The 25590-nt window shown below is 43.1% G+C and overlaps 2 protein-coding genes across 4 annotated transcripts in view; both read right to left on the reverse strand.

Annotated features, from left to right (window-relative positions):
• Positions 1 to 443: 443 nt before the first annotated feature.
• sla2b (Src like adaptor 2b) lies at positions 444 to 13921 on the reverse strand. 2 transcript variants are annotated; one of them, XM_063209156.1, is made up of 8 exons: positions 13595 to 13921; positions 10185 to 10308; positions 8476 to 8575; positions 8030 to 8116; positions 5248 to 5351; positions 4780 to 4929; positions 2042 to 2171; positions 444 to 1567 (listed from the first exon to the last, which is right to left on the reverse strand). In XM_063209156.1, the coding sequence occupies exons 2-8, from the start codon at positions 10273 to 10275 to the stop codon at positions 1435 to 1437; spliced, it is 795 nt and encodes a 264-aa protein (XP_063065226.1). In that variant the 5' UTR covers positions 10276 to 10308; positions 13595 to 13921; the 3' UTR covers positions 444 to 1434. The 2 variants fall into 2 exon arrangements, with proteins under 2 accessions (XP_063065226.1, XP_063065225.1); XM_063209155.1 differs by having other exon boundaries at positions 2042 to 2174.
• Positions 13922 to 19259: 5338 nt separating this feature from the next.
• Positions 19260 to 25590, reverse strand: part of LOC134457265 (protein NDRG3-like) — a 41562-nt gene continuing 35231 nt past the window's right edge. For both annotated transcript variants that reach the window (XM_063209178.1, XM_063209177.1), the window contains exon 14: positions 19260 to 21357. In XM_063209178.1, the coding sequence (XP_063065248.1) occupies positions 21188 to 21357 (170 nt within the window). In that variant the 3' untranslated portion in view covers positions 19260 to 21187. The remainder of the gene's footprint in view (positions 21358 to 25590) is intronic.

Raw genomic sequence — 25590 nt, forward strand, 5'->3', positions numbered from 1 at the left:
TACAGTATTTGGACACAGTCAGCTCACTTTTGCCAACCAGCACCAGACACCACTAGAGCGTTAACCCACTTGTGAACCACTGTCACTGGGATTTACTGAAAGACCTGGATAATTTAGCTGGTCTGTCTACCAGTTTGAAAACAGAGATTCACGAATCCTGAGACATGTTTCTCAGGACTAACATCTCAAGTCACAAGTAGTTTTTGACCATCAGCATTCTGGGGAGATATGCAGAAATCCCTGTTACTGTATGACAAGTGGCAACTTTGCAGTTCTGCTTTTCCGCCGCTCTGGGAAGGCCTCTAGAGTATATCCTGCATAGCGTCAGGGCCGGCCCGCAACCAGACATCTTCAAATACAGAGGTCAAATACTGTGCGCTGTACTGCATACTGTACATTTAGAATGCTTCAAACACTTCAGTCAAACTCGTAAGTTTGTTTCCATTAATCTCTGCCTTGAGGATAAATGGGGATGGCGTATACAGACTGAATTTATCATTGTTGATAATAAATCGATTTTCATCATCGATAAATTTTACATTACAGAAAATAAATACAGAGGACATGACCTCTGTGTCCTCAATGGTAGTTACGGACATGCATAGCGTTCTTTGGTCAAAGATCCAAAGAGGGAAGCCACACGTGCCTGTTCCCGCCATCCCAACTGTCCCATGTTGTGCCATGATACTACAACAGACACTTTCACTTTGTGTTGGTCATCGTGGTCACTCCGTGATATGACCCTGTCCAGAGGGTTTTTTTTTGTTACAGTCACAGATGCTATAGGTTCAGGCACCCGCAAGCAACCCCTTGGCGCCGACATTAACCCTGACACTCCAGCCACTTTCACAATACGATATGTAGCCGGCAGTGGGAAATAGGATTGAGCGGAGGCACTAGGTGGCGCTATCCTGGCTACCACATGTCAGTCAGCATTACATGGTCAGTCCACGGTGTGACACTGTCCAGAATTCCTTGGTCACAGAGAGAGAGATGGCAGTTTCAGGTGCCCCTCACCCTTATTACTAAACCAACTGCTGGAGGTACATGAAATGTAGAGCGGGGTGCAGTCGACAGTCCTGGCCTGGCTACCCACGTCACGTGATGGTGATCACTTCGCAATGTGACATTGTCCACAGTTGCAGGTACCCATATCTCCGTCTCCTCCACCCTGACCAATCAGATGCTTTCATTTCACGTAGCTGCTGGAGGAGGGAAATGGGAGGAACCGTGCCATGTTGGCCAACCGTGGTCACTCCACGATGCATGCCACACATCATGGTCACACCACACCACGATGTGACATCTTCTCTCCATTCCCGTCCCACAGGTGTCCCAGGCTTGGTCACACTCTTGGCCAACCGTGGTCACTCCACGATGACGCCACACATCATGGTCACACCACCACGATGTGACATCTTCTCTCCATTCCCCTCAGGTGTCCCAGGCCTGGTCACACTCCCCCAGCTCCTCAGTCATGTAGAGGTAGGAGTTGATGGCCTCCCGCAGACCCTCGCTGACTGGCGACTCCTCCAGGTCACCCTTGCCTTTGCCGAAGATCATGGAGCTGGAAGGAAACCAGAGATGGACATTCATTCACCACCACCAGAAAAGCAGAGGATCATGAGAGCGATGGAGGAATAGCATAGGAAGATAACCACCATTTCTCAATGTTCTAGTGTGCACCCTTCCACATTTGTCAGCCTAATTAGTCACTCCCAGTGATTGGACTCTTTGGTGAACTCTGTGGAGTATCCAATCACTGGGTGTGACTAATAAGGCTGACACACTTGGAAGGGTGCACACTAGAACATTAAGAAAAGGCCAATATTTAAGTAGAAGCATCGGATCTCACATGATCAAAAGCAAATCTGACTTATGGTATGATTTAGCTTTAAGTGTGTGTGTGTGTGTGTGTGTGTGTGTGTGTGTGCGTGTGCGTGTGCGTGTGCGTGTGCGTGTCCGTATGCGTGTGCGTGTGCGTGTGCGTGTGCGCGTTGTGTCCAGTATGTGCTACCGAAGGCAAGAGTAGCCCACTCACCTGTTGACATCCTTCCAGTTGAGTGTGGGCTTCCTGACGGCCTGGGGTGGGGGGCCTGTTACCACAGGAACATTGTTGGAGCCCTGGATGTAGCACGGGTCCCTCAGCAGGCTGCACAGCCCATCACTCACTTCTGGGAAGCAGGAGAAAACACAGCACATAAGAACATGCCATTCTGATGAACTTAGGGTCGATACAGGCTATAATCTTATTTATTTATATCCTAATTAAATATTGCTATCCACATTTTTCTTTCTCTTTCTCTTGATGAATGAGTATGACAATATACCGATGATGATAGAATACTGTATGTTTGTTTGATTGGTTGATTCACTGATTGATGTAATAACACTGCACCTATGTATAGCAAAGGTTTGGTTTGGTTTTACAATTTGTAGTGAACTCTGTGAACACTCTCACATTAAAATACTGTGCTATTGGCTCTACTTTAATTAATCAGCTATCATGTTTGCAGTTCATACTCTAAATAATTTTTTTTTAAATGTATTTTTCTTTTCGTTTTGTCTTTGAACTCAGCATGTGTACTGTATGTACAAACCCCAACTCCGATGAAGTTGGGACGTTTGGTAAACAGTGAATAAAATCAAAATGCTATCATTTTCAAAACATTCAATCTATTCATTAGATGGAGAATAGTGAAAAGACAACATATTAAGTGTTAAAACCGAGAAAAAATATTGTTTTGGGGGACATATGTACTCATTTCTAATTTGATAAATCCAACACGTCTCAAAAGAGTTGGGACGGGGACAATAAATGGCAGCAAATATCGAGGAAGACTAAATACAAAACAAAAGACAATACTTAACAGTTAAATACATTAACCGATGAGATGATTTTATATAAAAAACAGTGTTAATTCCTATCTTGGACATGATTTCACCAGCTTAAATGGTGGGTGTATTCCTTGTCATGTTTTGCAATGTTTTCCTTTCTGTAGTGCTTACAGTGTGACAGGTCTTGACCAAAAGCCCACCATTTTATCACCTGCTGGTCCTTATGATGGAGCCAAACTGTTAAAACATAGTAGAGAATGCAATTTGACCTTACTATGTGGCAGTAATCGAAGATCTCCCTTCAAAATATAATGCATGAGTGGCTTTTCATGCTGTTTAAAACCCATTTATACCATTCAGCACTGTATTTAACTCTACAGATGAGTGAGAACATCTTAACCAATGCACTACAGCACCCGCATGCCATCATGGAGGCTGACTTTTGAAGTTAGCACTAACACAAGTTGGATGGTCCATTTTCACTGTAGCACAGGATGTGCAATGCTCTATTATTGTCAAAAAGAATGGACTTCTACAACTTCTGCTGACTTCTGTAAGCAAATGACAGTTTCCCATGTCTTCTGGGTTTATTTCAAGTGAGCTCAGGTGCTTAGGAGAATGTTACACCCCTGTATCATTTGCACGCATTAAGCATTCTTAATATGGTCAATTTTCAATAGCTCTAGCACTCCAGGAATTAGAGTGAGACTACAGCCAATATATATTTCATGGTGTCATGAACCTATACAATGATTTTAGTAAGAAAAATATGTCTTATATACACTCAATCGTGGTAAATCAAAGGGAATTCAAAAATGTATGTAATAACTATGGTAATTATTCCCTTTGCATCTTTAATTCTGAGTGACTCAGCCTCTCTGTGATGATCTTATACCTGGACACCTATATTGTCCGTCAGTACAATTCATTTTGAAATGTTCTTCTTTGTTGTTTGATCTTATTTGGATGTTTACTAAATTTCACTGATCCCCGTCCCAACTTATTTGAGACGTGTTGGATTTATCAAATTAGAAATGAGTACATATGTCCCCCAAAACAATATTTTTTCTCGGTTTTAACACTTAATATGTTGTCTTTTCACTATTCTCCATCTAATGAATAGATTGAATGTTTTGAAAATGATAGCATTTTGATTTTATTCACTGTTTACCAAACGTCCCAACTTCATCGGAGTTGGGGTTTGTACACCTGTATCTCTCAAGAAGAAAAACTGCAAATGCGGTTTCCTTCCCAAAACTGAATGACAGAACAACTTCGCTGGTGTGTTATCATCAGAGTACAAAACCGTACAAAACACGACTGATGTAAGTATGATGTAAGACCTACTCACAGAGCCACCTTAAATATGATCAATATAGTAGGCTTACACAGTGCTTATCTACGTAGTCAATCATATTCGCTACATCTGACATAACTCACAACCCATGTCATGTTTATCAGAAGTTATGATGGGACGTGTGAGGTCATTACTGACAGTAAATGCATACATCATGTCCACATTATAACACTGCAAACTCTGATCAATGGTTTTGATAACAAATTTGCTCTTTGGCTTTGCAGAGCAAGTTGACCAAATCCTGTGCAATGACACATCAATGACAAACACTGTGTCCAAATATCACTTGTTCACTATGTAGTTAATTGCAAATGTGCACAATATATTACTCAGTTACTGGAAGTGATGTGGGGATGTGACAGTCAGTGTAGAGCACCCCTACCATGTACGGTTCAAGTGCGGATTGAGTAATTTCCCAACACTAGCGCATCTCTCTTTCCCGCCAGTTTCCTATCGTATTTTCACTATCCTATCACAATAAAGGCACTTAAAGCCCAAAACGATTATTTAAAATCTATTCAAGTTCTTTTGTTTCAGACATGTAAAAGTTTATTATCTCACACACGCACATCCTCACTCAGTACCTGAGTAGTGGTCGACCAGCGCGGCGAGGGTGGGGAAGGTGAGGCGTGGGGAGATGTAGTGCCAGCCGTTCTCCATCAGGTGGATGCGGTAGTGTTTCACGGCCCTGTAGTCTGGACCAGAGGCCCTGCGCACCGACAGAGAGTGGGCACCTAGTAAGGGGGCACAGGAAGGAAGCGGGGAGCTTAGAATGTGCCTCACAATCATTGAAGCAAGACATTCAGTGTTTTTTTTTTGCGTTCTGCAACTTTGTTGAAATGTGTGCGTGCGTGCGTGCGTGCGTGCGTGCGTGCGTGCGTGCGTGCGTGCGTGCGTGCGTGCGTGCGTGCGTGCATGAATGTGTCGATATCTTGAGATAATTCCCTGTGTGTGTGTGTGTGTGTGTGTCTGTGTGTGTGTGTGTGTGTGTGTGTGTGTGTGTCTGTGTGTGTGTGTGTGTGTGTGTGTGCATGTTCGTTGTGCGTACTCACCCTCCTCCGACTGACTCTCTCTGATGAGGAAGGATCCTGCCTGGTTATACGGCAACTGGAGGAGCTCCTCTGCTTTGTCTCTGCTCAGGCCTGTATACTGCCATCTGCACAACAACAACAAGAAACACACCACCACCACCAGAATGAATGAGCAAGTTGAGGTCTGTGACAGCTTGCTGCGTAGAGGGGTCCCAAAATGGCTGCATACATAAGTAAGGCGTTTAAGGCCAATTGCTTATTCTCTAGTCTTACAAATTGTCTACAATTAACTTGCACTTACAACCGAGTCAAGCTGTCTAAATCCTAAAGCTGTTTAATGGTATACGTACTACTGCCTCCCTGACAAGATACTTTCAACACAGCCTGCAAATATTAGTTGTAAGACTATAAGATAAGAAGGCCCCTGTTATAAGTTTGTTGCTACCAGAATGGCAATGACCAAGTCGTAATATATTACTTAAGACTCTATACACTTTCAACACAGTCTCTAAACCCTTATAGTTAGGCAACATGATAAGAAAGCCCCTTCTATATGTTTGTCGCTTCTATAATTCAATGACCAAGTCATAATATAGCATAACTACAGACTCCAAATGAAGAATTTCATTTCAAAACAACATATCCACCATATTTGGCTTTTGCATTTTATTATTGGAAAAGACTGTTTAGACGTCAGGCTTGTACGAAATTCCGAATGGAAAGAATTTCAATTCAAAGTAATGCCATAATACGAACACTAGGTGGTGGTGTTCTATGTAATTTCAATGGGTGGTGTAGATTAAATTCAAAGAAATGCAAGGTAATGGCACCACCTAGTGTTCGTATTATGGCATTATTTTGAATTGAAATTCTTTCCATTCGGAATTTCGTACAAGCCTGCTAGACGTCCTATCGTCAATGTGTAAATTCTTGCCATTCAAATATTTTGAGAATGTACGTTTTTAAACCTATATAAAATGTCTTTTGCAATGTACGGCAATGGAATGCCCGATACAAAAATGTCAATTTCCCAAAATGCCGCAAAATGTATATACCCTATGCGGCATTTTGCAACAAAGCTCTTTAGACACTTTCGACTCTTAAGACTAGATAAGAAAGAGAGAGGGAGGAAGGGCTGGAGAAATAGTGACAGATAAAAGGGTGAAGAGATGTGACAGAAACTTGATAAAAACTGATATCGACAGAAAAAGAAAAGGGAACTGGAAAAAACAAATAGTTGATGCAATGTACGGTCAGGCGGGGTGACTGTAGACTAGAGTGTCAAGGAAATGCGCTAGAAGCCAGCAGCTAGAGGTAAACAGGAAGAGGCACGGTGGGGCATGTTTACAGCACACAGCACAGCACAGCACAGAGAGGAGAGAGAGGGTGGGGGATGGGGACAACCAGAGAGAGCAAGCTGGACAGAATGAGTAGTTAAGGTGGAGATGGAGACGACGTGTCAGAAAAGCCAAGCCTGCACGCCTCAGAAATGTGATTTTCGGGAAATTATGACATACAACAGGCATACACACACACACACGTACATACGTACATGCGTGCGCGGCGCGCACATGCACGCACACACACGCACGCACACGCGCACACACACACACACACACACACACACACACACACACACACACACACACACACACACACACACACACACACACACACACACACACACACACACACACACACACACACACACACACACACACACACCTGTACAAAGGCTCACACACACAGAGGTGTTATGGGGTCCCATTCTAAAATTCATCAAGAAACACACATACAGTAGACGCACAGACAGACACACACACACAAATGCTGTCCCACACAGTCACATGCATAAATACTGTAGGTGAATGGCGTGCCATTACAGTATCAAATCAAAACTCCACCCACACAGGAAATACCTACTATACAGTAGGCCTATATTCGCTAGAATAAACCATTCCAAAATAACACCCCCTCTAGAACACCTGTGACGTCATTGAGAACGATCTGGTTTGAAAGATGAGGGTTTCGGTTCTGACAACTAAAGAATCTTTTGTAACCCAACCCACATCTGTCACCTGGCCTTTTATGAGCCAAATATCGTCAAGGCTAAATTCCACAAAGCAGTCAAAAGCGTGGTTTTCAACAATAGCATTCAATAGCATACCATAAAAAAGCAAACCGCAACAGCAAATTTGATCGTGCTACTTCAAGGACACATCAACACTTAATATTTTGGTGCAGAGTGGAAAATGGTTGTTTAAACATTCAAACATTTTAAATTGTATATCCAGTAGTGTTCTCTTTTGGAGAGCCAGTTGTCTAAATCACCCCCTCTAGGGGGCAAAACCACTTTCTCAATACCAATGTATTTAAGGGATGAAATGGGGTGATTGAATTCAACAAAATGAGCAGGAACAGGATAATTCAAATTTTTGCATCTAATCGTGCTGCGGTGCTCAGCTATACGTGTCTTCAAGGATCTACTCGTTTTACCAACATAAGATTTACCACATGGACAAGTTATTACATATATCACAAATGTTGTACTGCAAGAAATTTTACCTTTGGTTTTAATTTCCTTCCCTGTGTGGGTGTAAAACTATTACACCTGTATGTGTAATTGCATTGAGCACAGCTACCACAGTGCCATTCCCATCACAGAGTTGCAACAGATATGTCCTTCATAGTCTCATTTATATTGTCATCATTTATAATCTCCTTGATAGTCTAATTTATAGTGATGATAGCTAGGTGTTTGGCTGTCAAAGTAACATGATGTGACCATAAGGCCTCGTCTCACCTGTTGTAAACTTTGGCGGTGTAGTTGCTGGGGATGTAGCTCTCCTTCCCCGACACTGAAGATTTCACCTTCCACCACTCACCCTCACTGGATAAAGCGTACATGCAGTAATGAGAGATATTGTAATGTGTTAATTCTATTAGTTACAGTTTAACAAAGTATGTAACGTTATGTAATAGTTTGTTGCATGGTAACACAGGGGGTTAGGATTAGGAAATACTGTATACAGTACAATGTAAAAAAATGCACAATATTACATGTTGACACAATTTAGATACAATAAAAAAAGAAATCGTAAAATAAGTTAGCCAGACAATTACTATTAGAACTAGGCAGTCATCACTAAATCTACGTCGTAAAGACAAACATGAAGGCAATATTTAGAGAGATATTCAACCATATTAGTGTATGTTAGTGAGTTAGTGATGCAAATGTGTTTTGCTTACTCTGAGAGCACGGTGAGCCTCTCCCCGACCCGAATGCAGACCTCGGCCGGACCCCCGGAGGGATAGTCATACAGAGCCACCGCCACGAAGCGCCCCGAGTCTGTGGACACAGCAGAGCACGCAGCCTCCATCACTGCACACATCTACACAAGACTAAAGTAGGCAAGCATCAAGACGCTGACCTAAGCATTATTAGAGGGGAGGGAGGGCTGTGTTACTTTTCTTAAGTTGTCTAAACTGTTCCGGTTTGAGAGGTAGTGGTTAGAGAGACTTAGAGAGACTGTGTGTGTGTGTGTGTGTGTGTGTGTGTGTGTGTGTGTGTGTGTGTGTGTGTGTGTGTGTGTGTGTGTGTGTGTGAGTGAGTGAGTGAGTGAGAGAGAGAGAGAGAGAGAGAGAGAGAGAGAGAGAGAGAGAGAGAGAGAGAGAGAGAGAGTGTGTGTGTGTGTGTGTGTGTGTGTGTGTGTGTGTGTGTGTGTGTGTGTGTGTGTGTGTGTGTGTGTGTTTGTGTGTGTGAGTGTGAGAGAGAGAGAGAGAGAGAGAGAGAGAGAGAGAGAGAGAGAGAGAGAGAGAGAGAGAGAGAGAGAGAGAGACTGGCCTCATCCGGTATCTAAATATATTTCGCTCTTTGCGCCTTTCTCTTCTTGCTCTTTGTTACCGTCACTCTTGCGGTTTTACTCGATAAGCATCTGCCTCCCTCACCAAGTGTCAAATAAGACAGAACATGACATCTTGCAAAACACTTTATGAGTACTGTTCTAACACTTTCAAAATCCGGAGTGGCTGGTTGATTGCATAAAATGTGTTGTGTTCAGTTACCGTCCTAAACTACATATTGCCAATTGGAGCCAATTGGAGCCAATATTGGTCCCCTAGGGGAAATTCTTTCTCTGCACATCATCCCATTTGGACTAGTGAATCACATTGACATACACACACTAGTCCGTAGCAGTGGGATGCCTGCTGAGCGGCGCCCGGGGAGCAGTGTGGGGGTTAGGTGCCTTGCTCAAGGGCACTTCAGCAGTGGCTCGGTCGGGCATTGAACTGGGAACCCTTGGGTTGCCAACTCAGTGCTCTAACCACTGTACCACGACTGTCCCTACATATTAAAATTGTATCTGTAATATATGTAAAAGTCATATCTAACAGTCATACTATATTGATATTAACTAAATTAAAAACAAAAATAGAGAGCTGGACTAAAAGATCACAAGGAAAAAATGGAGGGCAAAGTACTACTACTAATAGTACTACTAGTAGTAGTACTAGTAGTAGCAGGAACAGCAGTAGCGGTAGTGGTAGTGGTAGTGGTAGTAGTAGTAGTAGCAGCAGTACTACTACTAGTAGTAGTAGTAGCAGGAACAGTAGTAGCGGTAGTGGTAGTGGTAGGCCTAGTAGTAGTGCACTGCAAAACATTGCAGTCAGTTAAACGTAAAAAAGTAAGTTTCCCTGCTGACTTAAGTTTATATGTTAACTGAACTCGAGGCTTTCTCAAGTTGACTTAACTTTTAAAGTTAAGGCAGCAGGGCAAATTACAGTATTTTTTTTACCATTAACTGGCTGCAAAGTTTTACATTGTAGTGGTAGCAGTTGAGCTAAATGGGTCAGTATGCAGCTCTCCACTGGTAATGAACATCTGTGCGAGGTAGGGCCCATGCTGGCTGGTTGGCTACCATCCCAGACTGGCCCAAAGCTGTCAGAACTCAACTCACCCAGCGTGACCGGCTCAGGGTCCCCCTCTTGGCCCAGCAGGGTGACCTGTGTGCTGGGCTCCTGGTGGTCTTTGCTGGGCCCGCCACCCATTGCACTCTGGAGGTCTTTGTCTACAGGTCTAGGCTGGGGACAAGAATAACGGAAATTTGTCAAAAAGGCATTATAAAGAACACATAAATACAATATGAATTACATACTGTGAATGCATATACAGGTACATAAGAAAGTGGCTTGTGAATGATACATATGCCTGTTTTTGTTATTATTTTACCGTCTCATTTAATGTCCTTATAGCATCTAAATATGCCTGTGATACATCAACGACTGAGATATTTTGATAACAGCTACATCAGACTGAAAGATGCAAAACAACTTAAGCCCCCAGCTATAGCTGTCTCAACTTATACACATAACTCTAGAACATTGTGCAATCTTGATTAGAGAAACTGGTCCACTTCTGTTTTCCTCTGTCAGTTTAGATGTCTTTATTGCTATTAATGTAGTTGTGGTCTCTGGTTGTTGCAATTTCACACATCCCAGTATGCTAATCATTCTCACACATCATGCTGATGTGCTGTTGTCATGGAGACAGGCTTTTTTATTTTGCTCAAGTGGAAATGAACCGAGACGCCCCCTGAGAATGTGTTTTACCATAATTATTCATTTACTCACTCGCTCACTTATTTAATCTGTCTTCATTTATTCATTTTTGATCAGTCAAAGTGGGCGTCATGGTCTATTGTGCTCGTCTATTCTTAGCACTCTGGTCTTCACACAGAAGACAAGCGAAGAGAGCCAGGAAGGAAGCCGAAAACCAGCTCCTCAACCAGCAGCCTGCACCACAAAAAGTATAGTTACCGCTAGAAGCCTTTAATAGTTCTTCTTCAGAGACAATCGAAGGACCTGATTTTTTACATTAATATGAGATAGATCAAAAGTTGAAGTGCAATGTGTCTTAGCTGACCATTAGTGAGCACTGAGAAGATATGAGAGTTAATGCTAGTCCAATATTTCATACCTGTATGCACCTGGCTGTAAGCTGCAAACACCTTTGCTATTTACTAGGCCCTAACAAACTGGGTCAGCGCTGCTTGCTTTGCTGAGTGTCTATCAGCAGCAAAATCTGTCAGATAGACACACACACTCTCTGTCTCTGTCTCTGTCTCGGTCTCTGTCTCTGTCTCTGTCTCTGTCTCTGTCTCTGTCTCGGTCTCTCTCTCGCACGCACGCACGCACGCACGCACGCACGCACGCACACACACACACACACACACACACACTAGGCTAAAACAAAGGCATTGTCACTGCATATTGTCAGAAACTTCAAAAACCAGAGTATTACATTACGTTAAGATGTAACAGACTTTCCTGACACACATACAGCTTCAATCCAAAAATCAGGCTTAACACAGACCATTTCGCGGAGGACATACTGTTCTGATAGGTTACTACAACCCCAATTCTGAAAAATTGGTGACTCGGGATAAAGAGTGAATGAAAAAAGATTACTAAATACTAATTAAAGATACCAAGTGTCCAGGATCGGGGTGATACAACACAACATGCTAGGCTAAAAGGTCTATCACATAATTAGTTTCTAATGGAAGAGGCTGGAGGACTTGCAGCAAAACATAACTCACATTTCTAAATTCTAAGTAATTTCAAACCCATCTGTTTTTGTTCATTTAAAAAAACATGCGAGGCAAGGAGGAGGGTATTAATTGGAAATCTGTTGCTAAACCTTCACTGCCTTTTTCTTTCAGCAGATACTATATTGTGAACAGATCAATTTCCGATCATACAGGATGTTTTTACACTGACTATAGGCCTACATCATGCGGACGACACAAAGAGTAACCATCTGAAACCCAAACTATGATAGGTATACAGTATATACATTGGCTAATAACATTGAACCATGAGTGACCACATAACATGGACACCTGTTTCCACAGATGGGTCTCGATGGGTCACCAGCCTGGTGACACCAGGGTCCTCATGTCCGACATGCAGAGCTCATATCAGAAAGGCTAAAATAGCCCTGCTGCCCCCTGTGACCCGCCATAATGACACTGCATTGACGACAGCCAAGAACCACACGGCTCCTGAATAGGACTGTGTATAATAGTGACTAGTGCATGGTTCTCTGTATATAATAGTGACTAGTGCATGGTTCTCTGTATATAATAGTGACTAGTGCATGGTTCTCTGTATATAATAGTGACTAGTGCATGGTTCTCTGTGTATAATAGTGACTAGTGCATGGTTCTCTGTATATAATAGTGACTAGTGCATGGTTCTCTGTATATAATAGTGACTAGTGCATGGTTCTCTGTATATAATAGTGACTAGTGCATGGTTCTCTGTATATAATAGTGACTAGTGCATGGTTCTCTGTATATAATAGTGACTAGTGCATGGTTCTCGGACCGGTGCATGGAGATGTTGTACTATGTTCTTGTTTTTATTTTGAAAAATACCAGACTAGGCCTTGGAGTATATAATTCAACTACAACATGTAGGCCTACTGTATAGGCTACGACTACAAGGCAGATACAGTAGGCCTAGATGAGCCCTAAAAGTTCACTCTCAGTGATTTCAGCATCTAATCTGAAAATGTAGCCAACATAGTGGGAGGGGGAAAACACTGGTTATATATGCTTATGTCAACAAATGGAAACATTGCCGACCGGCCACGAGGGAAATCAGTTAGGAGTGGAATGTGTAATTTTTCATTCCAACACCTCAAACGTTAATGTAAACACTCTAGCAACAAACACATGGTCATGTAGAACGTTTCCATGTTTAATTAAACCGAACCACCTCATCTTTTCTGTCACAACTCTGCAAAACAGCAGTCATGTGCAGTGTGCTTTTTTAGGGTACATTTTAGTCACCATTGCCATGTCATGCTCTAAATTAATGTTTCTCAACAGGGGCACTACAGCCCCTCAAGGGGCATTGAGGAGCCCTTGGCGGGCGTTAAGGATATCTTTAAAGTATTTGCCACATGGCATATGTGCACATGGCATATGTGATGTGCTGTTGGAAAAGTGATTTTATCATCTCTTTGGAAGAATACTCAAAACTGTAAACTCCACAAATCCACTATAACACATACTTTACTCTTTGTGAACCCAAAGATGAAGTTAAGTTAGGGCCTGTACAGAACAAGACAAGACAATGCAATGATTCTTAATCTATGAATTTCATAACTATGTAATGATTCATTTTCTCCTTTTGGAGTTTTCACAAAACATAAAACACTGGGTCTCTGTCAACAGTATGTTTGATGTAGGTTTTCTTTCGAAGTTTTGTATAGCAAAATTGTGTGAACAAACTAATATACTCATACTAATATGTATTCATATCACAATTGAAATTCAAATATTAAGAATGGTAAACTCACCACATTGTGAATTTATTCCTGCAATGTTGAGTTTCTTGAGCGAGGCTTGAGTCTTTCAGGTAGTCCACAGTTCGGCTCTTAAAGTAGTACGCTACAGGCAGCTCAGAAAAATGTTCACCGTGCTCAGAGCAGTGGTTTCCTCTGGTGTTCTGAGGGACTCAAAGTCAGACCGAGAGTTTTTGTCACCCAGGTGACTGAGAATAATGGCCCTCCTACAGCAGACAGGAAACTATGCTCAGAGTTTGTGGCTCATCTCTTCCTCGCCACCAAGTCAGCAAAGATAAATGGCACCAGAAAGAGCACTTTCCTTTCTCTCTTTCCCTTTCTTTCTTCCATCAACTACTCTCCAGCTGATGCAATCTTAGTGGGTCCACCACCACAGCTGTGCTCAATATTAGAGATATGCAGTGGAGAGATGTTGAGGTGAAGGAGCTGAGAGGTCGGGGTGCTTTTATTTACATCAGGTACTCCTGTGACTTCCTGTGTCACCCCCCTCGCTACATGACGTACCCCCTGAGACATCAGAGAGAGAGAGAGAGAGAGAGGGGAGAGAGAGAGAGAGAGAGAGAGAGAGAGAGAGAGAGAGAGAGAGAGAGAGAGAGAGAGAGAGAGAGAGAGAGAGAGACCTAGTACAGAGCCAGAGAAGCCAAGCCAGAATGCATGATCAAACCAGTCTCTTCAGTTTGCACACACTCTTAATTCCCAGTTCATTGCCACACAGTGTACTAGGTACTTACACTTCTTATGCAGAGCTGCTGAGTTGAATGCTGATCTATGGTGTGTATGAATGACAGGGACTTTCCACCAAGGTCGTGATGCCACATTCTTGATGTTCAGCGATGAAGGCGCCTTGGTGCAACCATGCCTGCAAACTGCAGTTCAAGAACAGAAAATACCCCCAAACTACCAGCATGAATAGATTAATTTCAAAGGAACTTTCAGGCTCACTTCATTCACTGATGCCACCACCAGTGTTGGGGAAAATGAAATGCCTATACACAGTAGCATCATCATTATGTGGACCATCACATTTGCCCTCTGAATTGTGGATGCAATTGGACCTGCAGGTCCATAGTGGTGCCTCCTTGAGTTTTAGGAAGGTCACTAAAGGATTTTCAACCGTGGTGCTCTTGGGTCATTGAGGATGACACATTCACACAATGGTAATTATTGGTTCCCTTTTCCTTCACACTCGCCATCAAGGACTGTTACAAATTGATGGTTCTCCTGCCATTGTCATAGTGACAAATACCATGGTAACAGAACTCTCAGCTTGCACATGAGGTGCATCTCCTTTTTTTTTTTTTTTTTTAAATCACCATGATTCCTTCCAAGCCGTTGTGAGGCAAATGTCCTTCATTCAGTCCAATTTTATTGATGGCCTTTGACCAAGGTTAGATATACAATTGCCTCATAATTTGGCCACATGCATTGCTTGAACATCAATTAACTCGACATTTCAGATGAGTGATTTAGCACGTCTGCAATTTTTCTGTGGAAGAAAAGAATTGCCAACCATTCTGAAATCAGACCAATTCAACAGATCAAGTAATGCTGTGCTGAGATCAAACGGTAAAAAGACTTGTCAATTCATCTGTGTAAATGACAGGCCAACAGGCCGAGGAGAGTGCTGCTTGCTTGCATCCTGGGGCTTCAGCAGTAGCAGCAAGCTCACATTAATCTGATCTGGCATCTCTGTGACTAAATATAGAACGTGCCTCAAGTATGTCACCTGTGGTCCAATGACACAGAAAAAAGATAAGAGTCAAACATATGAAGCAACAAAGCTGGAAAGTTGTGTGGCTTACTGAAGACTACGAGAGATAAACAAACCTCATCTAGGCTTGAATAAGCCCTTCTAAAGGAGAGATGCTAAAAAAAGAAATGCCTACTCATTACGGACATGAAGTTTGCATAACTGAAAGTGCTGCAGATCACACTTTGCAGTGCACACATCATCGTTTATCTGTCACCCCATCAAAGTACATGGGTTTGGTGGTGTTGCGGGGCCTTGTACATGTCTTCCAATGAAACACAGACTCTCACATATACTGGAACTGAGTGCCTCTCCTAGAACGCATACACCATGCTCATAAGTTCTGGATGGAAAAATATACAAGACACGGGATGCTTTATTGTCATATATACTCATGAAATTCATTCATTAGCAACAAAAAGTTGTGCTCTCAGAAATAAGGGAGTTTTTTTGGGAAGATGTGACGAATTCTGTGACATGTCTCAAGTCTACATTAGTAAATGATCAGGCAGGTTTATTGATGTCGACCACATGAGCTCACTGCCATAACTAGTGCACAGGCAGATGGTGTCTCTATCACCGACTCACGATCCTGCGCTTAACATTCAGGGAGGCGATCATCAGGCGTCATTCATTACCACCCTGAGACTCTGATGGCCTTTAATGATCTGGCCACCTCCTGCCTATCTGGATGTCTATGTGGTTTGATCTCTCTCTCTCTCTCTCTCTCAGGCCAACTCTCTACCTCTCTGCTGAGCCCAGTGTGGGTTCTGGACCCCCGGCAGCCTGCCTGCAGCTTGGTAAAGCAATGGCAATAGATACGCTCCTGCCTGCGTCAGCGTAGTGGAAAAGGCTACTGACGCAAGAGGCGTGCTGGTGATGTCAGCACGGTTGTATGATCCACTATACAGGGCAATGTTGATGCGGTTTAGTCAAACCAGGGCGAAGGTCAGTGTACTAGAGGCAAATGGATGAAATGAGAGGCTGCTACAGGGTGGTTTGTGTTAGTTTCTTGTTTGCTCAGCATTTTTTAGTCAACCCGTATTGAATTTGTGAGAAAAAAAAGGGGGGGGGTTCTGAGCGATGATCTATAGGCCGGCTGACATCAGTGTAGAGGCCAATAAATGAAATGAGTGGCTGCTACAGGAAGGTTCTTTTTGTTTGTTTGGAGTTTTTGCATGCATGTGACTTACATCTGCTGACCCTGTTTAACTAACCCAGTATTGAAAATGGAAAAATACATTTCAAATAAATCAAAATTAATCAGGGCTGGGACTTGATTACAATCTTTATTTAAATTAACTATAGGCTTAGAAATGAATTAATCAAAACTAATCACATATTGATATCTGACTTGACAACAGTGAAAAGTATTTTTTACATGGATTTTGAGTAATGACAAAACATAAGCTTAATCAACAAAATATTGATCTTTGTTTTTTTATATGTGGTAATTATCCAAGATCAACAGACCTTTGACATTTTTTAGGTAATCTAACTGATCTAATCCAGAACTATGGAACTACACTGTGCAATTAAAATGAATAATTTTTAAAATCGTGTTAATGTTTGTGTAGTTAACTAATCGAAATGAATCACGTGAAGTCCCAGCCCTAAAATTAATTTAAGGTAACATGGTAGGTTTGGGCACACAACAGGCAGCAATGAGAATTTGAATGTGAACCATTACAGAGGTCTGAATGAACATTAAAGGAAATAAAAATAAAAAGGAAGCTTTGACAATTGGGTTGAGTCAAGATTTGGAAAGGGTTTCTAAACAGGTTAAAATGATCTATTCTCCAAAGGTTAATATGGTAGTCTACAGACAGTGTTTCCCATACATTGAGGAAACTATGGCGGCCCGCCATAGTTTAAATTTGGCCGCCATAGTTTACGAAAATGTAAAAAAAAAAAAAAAAAAAATTTTACTTTTACTTTTTTTTTAACGATATCCGTTTTTGTTAAAAACGATTTGAATTACGATTTTGAATTTCCTTCGCATTTTCCTCCTGGACCGTAAGGGTATTACAGTTGATTCATGTGTGCACACGTGTAACATCGGGTGAGTAACAGAACATGTGCGCAACCATGCGTTATGACACGCCGATATGCGAGGATCTTCGTCCAAATCGCTAGTCGCATGCATCATCGCTAACTGCGTTTACATCGCGTGTTGCGTGTAAGGGAAATGTTAGTTGTTGACATGTATGGAATTCACTTCAATTTGTGCTGTTTCTTGCTTCAGTTGTGGACAAAACGATTGGCCAAACTCACAATAGAAAGCCTTTGCTGTGCTACTGTCCCAGAGAGCTGGAAAAAAAAAACCTTCATAGAAGAAGTCACACTTAACAGGGGTGTTAACCAATCCAATGAGTTCTCTCATTGCTCTCTCTCTCTCTCTCTCTCTCTCTCTCTCTCTCTCTCTCTCTCTCTCTCTCTCTCTCTCTCTCTCTCTCTCTCTCTCTCTCTCTCTCTCTCTCTCATAGTAGCCTACTATTTACTCATAACAAATGGTGAATTTCTGAGCCCTTTTTAATTTGTAGCCTATACCACTGAAGGCATGATAATGCTTCATCATATTTTAGAAATAGGGCGCCTATGTGCCTTTTATATACCAAATGTTTATCATTTTGAAATTGTTTCAGTTGTTTATGACTTGTGTATGACTGAAATTATCTCTGCATACTATCAGTGCTGCATTGCTTTGTAAAGATAGGCTATTCAACACACTTTAAAAACACACTGAAAAGATACGGCCATAGTAGCCTACTGAAAACTTTTTGTTTATAATAATGGTGATTAATAAATGGTGGTCTTAAATTTTCATACTGACATCCTTGAATTTGACTTGGTAGATCACGGCAGACCATCAACTTCAAAAGTAGATCTTGGTTTAAAAAAAGGTTGGGCACCCCTGCTATAGAGAGAACCACAAGTGCTTGAAAGACAGGGATCAAAAGCCTAGTCAAGTTGTTGTAGTTTACTTGGGTTTGGGAGCAATATAAAAAACCTTCAGAGAAGGGACAGTTGGGATGAGTTTACTAACACTCCCTAGGCTTTGTTTTACAGTTGTAATGAGTTTGGTGACAGACCTTCATTGACACAGCAGAGGAGACATCGGGCTGCATATAGAAATTAATGTGTAATGAATGTGAATATAGACATAAATGTGTAATATGTTGTTCAGCCCTTTTAATGGGAGGAATTTGGAAAAAACTGGCCCTGTGACCAGCACCCCTCATGTAGAATGTGTACGCCTACAGATATGTGTGGGGGAAAAGGCATAGCCTACCCTCTAAGACCCTTTTTGTCTATGCGTTAACAATTTCACAGTGCTCTTAAATTATTATCTCTGCTCCTATTTTGTTTTATTATTGTTTCCCAGACCCCTGCATGAGGGACGAATGAAACTGTGTTGTAAACAGAAATTATTCACTGTACTGCATTTTTTGACAATGACAATGTACTACTATTATACAAGTCATGGGTAAAATCTTATGTAGCCTTATTTCTCTCAATATATATGGCTGAAATATAGGCCCAGGCCTACAGTTTCTCCATGCGCCAATGTCATACTGTAGTCATTGTTTTGCCGTTTTGCATTTACGCTGCAAGAATACACCCCCCCCCCCAAAAAAAGGCCCGTGTGACCCCGCCAAGAAGACCCCCCCCCCCCCAAAAAAAAGGCCTGTGTGAGAAGACCCCCCCCCCACCCCCCCCCCCCCCCCCCCCCACCCCCCCCCCCCCCCCGGACAAAATAAACCCCGGCTGCCCCCATAGTTTCCAAAATTTCTGTGGGAAACACTGACAGATCTACAGTAATACTACAGTCATACTAAGGAAAGATAATATGATTTCTTTTTTTACTAGCTATACACTTCACAGGGAAAAAACAAGGAGTCCAACCACTTTATGTACAACTTCTAGCTTTATTTCATAGTCGGTACAAATTGATATATTCAGCATACAGTTTGAAGTACAACACCTCCCTCAGGCTTGAAGGACAAAGCACAACGCGTCTTCACCAGAAGCTCACCTAAGGTGTCGGTACAGTAAAGGAGAACAATAAACAATACCCATCCAAAAAAACCCAAACAAATTAAAAACAGTAATATTCATTAGAAGAAGACAAACTAAAACCTCGGGAAAGAAACGCATGGGTTAGGATGGATGGATGGGGTTCGCAGTCCCACATAGTTGTTGGGGCCTGGACAAGTCAAGTCTTAAAATTCATGGTTTAACCTTTCTCTCTTACAAAACGTCCATCTTACTAAACAACCATGCATTTTTGGTTTTACCTCCAAATAGGTAAAAAGGTCCAGAGGCGCACAAAAAGGCTGCCATATCAGGCATCTCTTTTGCCTTGGTAGGATGGGTACTGTATTTTGAAATGTCAGTAGTACTCTGTGGTTCCCTTTCTGCCAGGTCACTGTTAAAAACAGACTCTGACTTCCCACAGAGGCACTACAGAGGCCCTTACAAAGCTGGCAGGCTAAAGATGGCTACCCACTGCAAATAAGCCACTGGCCAAAGGAGGGATGTGAAACTCACCTACTCATTTTATTAACCTTGGAGTCAATTGAAATGTTGACCTTCTTTCCACAGAAGACAAGTGTAACAAAGATGCTGTCTACCCGCTAGAGACACATCTAGACGAATGCAATCCCAAAGTACACTTTCATCGACATCAACCTAACTGTAACGATAGGGTCATGCTTGTCCATTAGTCTTGTGGTACGGAGATACAGAACAGGAAAGAAGAGTGTCATACTAGTTTGCAATCATAAATAGGAAAAGGTGTCACAAATCACAACATAATATTAACATTAATAATAACGATAGTAATAATAATAGAAAACAAAGACCACAAAAAAATTCATTGGTTTGCCACTCAATGAGGGCCAAGAGAGAAAGAGACCAAGAGAATATCCGAAGACATTAAAATGGGTTGAGGTGGGGGAAGAGAAGACACAGAGAATTGATGTACTCTGGGGTTTATGATTTGGTCTAATCTATAAGGAGGAAGACATAGAGGAAAAAGACATGTGCAGAGATGCTCTCTTTTGAAGACCATGTTCTGATGACCTAAACAAAACACGCCCCATCCCCATCCCCACCCCCAGCCCGAGCCCCAAGCGCCAGCCCACTCCTCACTTCCTGTGCTGCAAGAACCCTTCTTAAGTGTTATTTACAAACAGAGCAACCTGATCACGGGTGGCCTGTGATAAGCGGATGTCATCTGTAGTGACAGCAAGGAATTTGGTTGAGGAGGAGGGCTTGGTGTTTGTTTGGGATGAGAGCTGACGAGAGGAAATGCAACCCAAAAAACTCTGCACACAAGGAGAGAGCACAGAGGAGCAAGCGTCGAGGAAACGCACTGTCTGACGTACGTACGCCTGCTGACTTGACCTGGAGCAACGAAATACAGCGGACCACCACCAGCTATCATCTCCTATCAACTCATCACAACAAAAAACATTCTCTGACTCGATAGGGTTTATGGAATGAATAGAAGATAGATAGATAAGACAACACAAATGAGGGACTGTGTGTGTGTGTGTGTGTGTGTGAGAGAGAGAGAGAGAGCGCACGAGAGAGAGAGGGAGAGGGAGAGGGAGAGAGAGGGAGAGAGGGAGAGAGAGAGCAAGAGAGTGAGAGAGCGAGAGAGATAATCAAACAAACCCTAAAGCACTAAGATATGCACGGAGAGCCTGTCTGTCTTGTCTGGACTGGATTGAGGGTTGGAGCAGAGACAGTAGAGGTGGGTGGTGGTCTTAGTTAAAGGTGCGGAGAGAGAGAGAGAGATGAGGAGGGGCTTGGAGTAGATCTGGCCCCCTTTAGCAGGACACCTCCATGGTCTGCGGCTGGCTCTGGGGCGGTCCGCCCACGGCGCCCTCTAGCTGCGAGTTGTTGGTGTGGGTGCGGCTCCGCGGGGTGTCTCCTGAACCCATGCTGGAGGACGAGTGGGTGCGGGAGCGTGCCAGCCTGGTCATGCTCGCCGTGGGCACTATTAGAAAGAGAGAGAGGGAGATCGAAAGACGAAAGGAGATTGAAAGAAAGAAAAAATAATAGATTAGCCGAGGCTTTGGCAAAACTATGTTTTTTTTTCACAAGCAGCATCAGAGATGTTTCGCATAGCATTCATCAAGGCCATCTTAATCAAAAGAGTTAAGCTGCAGGCAAGTGGAAATCTTGTTTGCAGTTTGAAGAAGTCACCTATAGCTTAACTTTTTTTGACCAACATCAGTGATGGTTTAGTGAGTTGCCTGGGCAGGGGAGAAGGAGGAGGAGGGAGAGCAGGAGGAGGAGGAGGAGGAGGAGGAGGAAGAGTAGGTAGAGGAGGAAGTGTGTTTGCTTGTCCTCCAAGCACAGCTGGTGTAGTGTTGATGTGGCAGCATTCCTGTCCAGCATGTATACATACATAGGCATGAGGGAGAATAATGAGGGCGTCCGTGCCCAACTCCTCCATCTACGGTAAACCTCTGGCCCTCAAGACACAACACTACAACCAACCAATTGGACTGACTGTTGATTCTAGAGAAGTCCATGGGCGTGTTTACTGCAGCTCTGATACACCAGAATCAGCGACATTGAAACCTCCAAAGGTGACACTATGCATAATAGCAGAGTCTCTTCAGATTCATTCATTTTTATGTTTTAGAATTGATTACAGAGGTCAAATTGTCTCAGCCATATTAATCATGTTAATCTAAATCCTTGCTTATTGATGGATGTCATTATTCTCCCTTGATTAAAAAAAGGAAATTCCCTGAAAGGAAAAGAAAAGGTTGTGTTCCAATTCATTTTTGCAGTGCTAGAAAAATGAATACGTAGGAATCAGAAGAAATGGAGCAATGGGTATATTCTGCATGCACAACCGAGGGAAATAATAACTACAGAAAAATTATCAGCGTCTCTGAAATCCTTACCTGACAATGCACACGGACAGACAGAAATACAACACCCACACACATCTTCTCAACTTCACAGTCACTCCCACAAGACAAAACGCATAAGACCCTTGACCATGACTGATAAACATGCTATTCCATATGTCATGACGCACAAGACAGTAGAGGACGCAAGACGATGGCTTTGGTATATAAATGTATGAAGCTTGGTGGGTTGGGTTGGGTTGGGTTGGGTTGGGGTGGCGTTTGGGGCATCCATTCCAGACAGACAGGGGGCAGCAGAGTTGGTAGGGAGTATGGTGGGGGGGAGGGGAAGGGTGGGGTTTGGGGCATCCAGAGTGATAGATAGGGCAGCACATTTGGTTTGGTAGGGACAGGAGAGACAGCAGGCTGTCAAGGGGGAGCACCTGGCTGGTACCTGATTCGCTGTTCAGGTGGCTGAGCAGCAGATGGGGGACCGGTGGGGGGTGGGGCAGCGTTTGACACGAGAGGTGAAAGAACAGGACGACAGGAGCAGAGAGGAACAGAGAGGTGGGGAGGGAGGTGGAAGGAGACGGGAGAGGAGAGTTATTACCACATGTTCAGTAAGACAGACAGACAGACAGACAGACACAGGATCACAGAGGGAAGAGAGAAGGTAAAGGTTAAAAAAGGTTGGAACGAGAGAGAGAGAGAGAGAGAGAAAGAGAGAGAGAGAGAGAGAGAGAGAGAGAGAGAGAGAGAGATAATTGCAGTGTGTAAAGATTTCAAGGGGAGGCCAGATGGTGAGGGATGTGAATAAAGTTTATTCCGGGCAGAGCCATTTCCAGAACCAAGAGTAGCAAGCAACTCGCATTTAAGCACACACACACACACAAACATGTACGCGCACACACGCACACAAACATGTACGCGCACGCACACACACCAACATGTACGCGCACGCACACACACCAACATGTACACGCACGCACACACACCAACATGTACACGCACGCGCACACACACCAACATGTACGCGCACGCACACACACACCAACACGTACGCGCGCGCACACCAACACGCACGCGCACACACACCAACACTCACGCACGCACACACACGCCTTAGTAGATGTTGTATTGGCACTTCAGAAAAGCATTGACAAAGAGAGCGGTGGCTTATGTACCCCAATAGACCCTAATCAGCTGCACTGCCCGGTCTGGTGACACTGCCATTGCTGCTATACAGTAGGAGGGCTAAACACACAAACAACAGCAGCTGAGGCCCAGTGACTCTTCACCGTGCAGACACACACTACACTAGTGTTTCTCAACGGGGGTGGTACAGTCCCCCAGGGGACGTTGGGGAGCTCTAGGGGTGCGTTGAGAAGGATACATCAGAGAGGGGGCGGTGATTAGTTGCCATTGGGGGGCATTTCCATTTCATTTTTGATACTAAGGGGGGGCGTTGTCAGGCTTCTGATGAGGTCAAGGGGGCGTTTGCTCAAAACATGTTGAGAACCACTGCACTACATGTACGTAGCACTGCTGTGGAAACTTCCAAAACCATTACAGATTTCAGAGTAGTGGGAATTACTAGAACACAAAATGTCAATCTATTTCGACCTAATCACAGTAACAGTAACTTATAAAAAATGACAACATATAGGTCTAAAACGTAATATTCACCCATCGGAAACTATACAGGTCAAAAAGGTAATACTGTCTCATCGGAAACCATGTCTGAGACATAGAGTATGCTGTCCTAAATAGCCAGCTATTACTGACTACAGTGACATCATGGTCTGTTTTGTTTACAGAGTCAGTGGTTTGTTGTCGTTGAGTTTGACGTGGACATGGGGGTGGGGTTGGGGGGGACGGTGTCCTCACTGGCCTGTTGACATGGCAACAGGAGAGCATAATTTGCTGCAGACGCAGGCTGACTCAACAGCAGACATGAGCGAGGTTATGTTGGACCTTTTGTACCCCTCACATTCGAGTTGTAAGTTGTACAGTACGTCACTCTCTCGCTGTGCACGGACGTGTGCTGTGTGTGTTCAGATCTACTGTAAACAGGAAACTGACAGCAACCACAGACCTCCAATAGGTGATGTGATACAATACTGCCAACTGAACACTACTGAAAATAGACATGAATGACATACCCATGCTACTAAAATGAATCCACATTTATTGACAAATTAATTAACACATCTTCTCAAAGGGGCCAACTATAATACAGTACATCCTAACTGAATAGGTCATGCCTGATTTTCGCGCCAATCTCTCAATCTTGTTTACATGGCATAAAAATCTTTTCGATGGTCACTTTGAGTTGAAACATTCATTGTGGCTATATTGGTACGGTATGTGAGAAATACAATTAACCCATTGATGCCAGATATTAAGTAAGAAAATTGATTTAAAAAAATTAAAAAATCTTGCCATGTTAAAGCTGAAAAAACATTTCATGCAAGATGAGGGTCTTAGCTTTTAAATACAATTTGTTTTTCAGAGACAGAGATATTTGGGTTTTTATAGGCTGCCTGTAGCCTGGCGATGCAATCCTATGTACCCAAACATTTTGGCACCGTACATAGTCTGGCAAAATCCTCCTAGCTAGGTTCGTTCACGATTCTGCCAATCAGCAGAATTTTCCCCCAGGCTAGGCTGACTGTGCCTCTCCCCAAAAATGGCCTAGGCATTTAGCAGATGTTTTTTTGCAGGTGTATTATGCCGTGTCCAGCCCAAGAGCGAACTACGCTGCCTGGTAGCGTGGGTAGCAGAAGTTTCGCCTTGAATTTGCTGTATTCGCTCCAGACACAGCATTGACATGCTTGATTTAGGTAATAACATAATGGCTCTGGCTTGACAGCCTAGGACATTCAGAGAAATGAATGTTCCAATTGGTTTTCGCCGAACCGCATCATAGCGAAGATTAGCTTGAGTTTAATCGTTAAAATTCGCTTTGGTGGCAGAGTTCTCTTCGCTCCTGCCGAATTCGCTCTGGTAGTGCTGTTCGCGTGCCCTCCATACAGAAATAATGCCGTCGCCCCGTTCACCCTTGGTCTGTACACGGCATTAGGCATCAATGGGTTAATTGCACCAATGAACACACATTTGTTCTGAATGTGCTTGAAGAATGAGGAGGTGGAAACCAGAGGTTTATAAACACGTACAAAAAAGTCAACCAGAGAAGCCATGGGCTTTATAAGACGGTGGGAAGAAAAGCTGTATGTGTTCAGATGTCCGTGTGAACAAAGGGTCCAGGAGAGAGACAGAGAGAGAGAAGGTGATGGTGGTATTGGTGGAGGAATGTGACTAATCTCTTGAAGTTGAGAACACGATTATTGTACAGAATGACTTCC

Source organism: Engraulis encrasicolus, chromosome 10 (genome assembly GCF_034702125.1).
Source record: "Engraulis encrasicolus isolate BLACKSEA-1 chromosome 10, IST_EnEncr_1.0, whole genome shotgun sequence".
Taxonomy (NCBI): domain Eukaryota; kingdom Metazoa; phylum Chordata; class Actinopteri; order Clupeiformes; family Engraulidae; genus Engraulis; species Engraulis encrasicolus.

Excerpts from the sequence above, each read along its gene's own strand:
- sla2b (XM_063209155.1), bottom strand. The coding sequence starts at position 10,275 with ATGGGTGGCGGGCCCAGCAAAGACCACCAGGAGCCCAGCACACAGGTC. Across the intron at positions 8,576-10,184 it reads CCCTGAGCCGGTCACGCTGG|ACTCGGGGCGCTTCGTGGCG; the intron begins GTGAGTTGAGTT and ends CTGTGTCCACAG. Across the intron at positions 2,175-4,779 it reads GCTGGTCGACCACTACTCAG|AAGTGAGTGATGGGCTGTGC; the intron begins GTACTGAGTGAG and ends CCTGCTTCCCAG.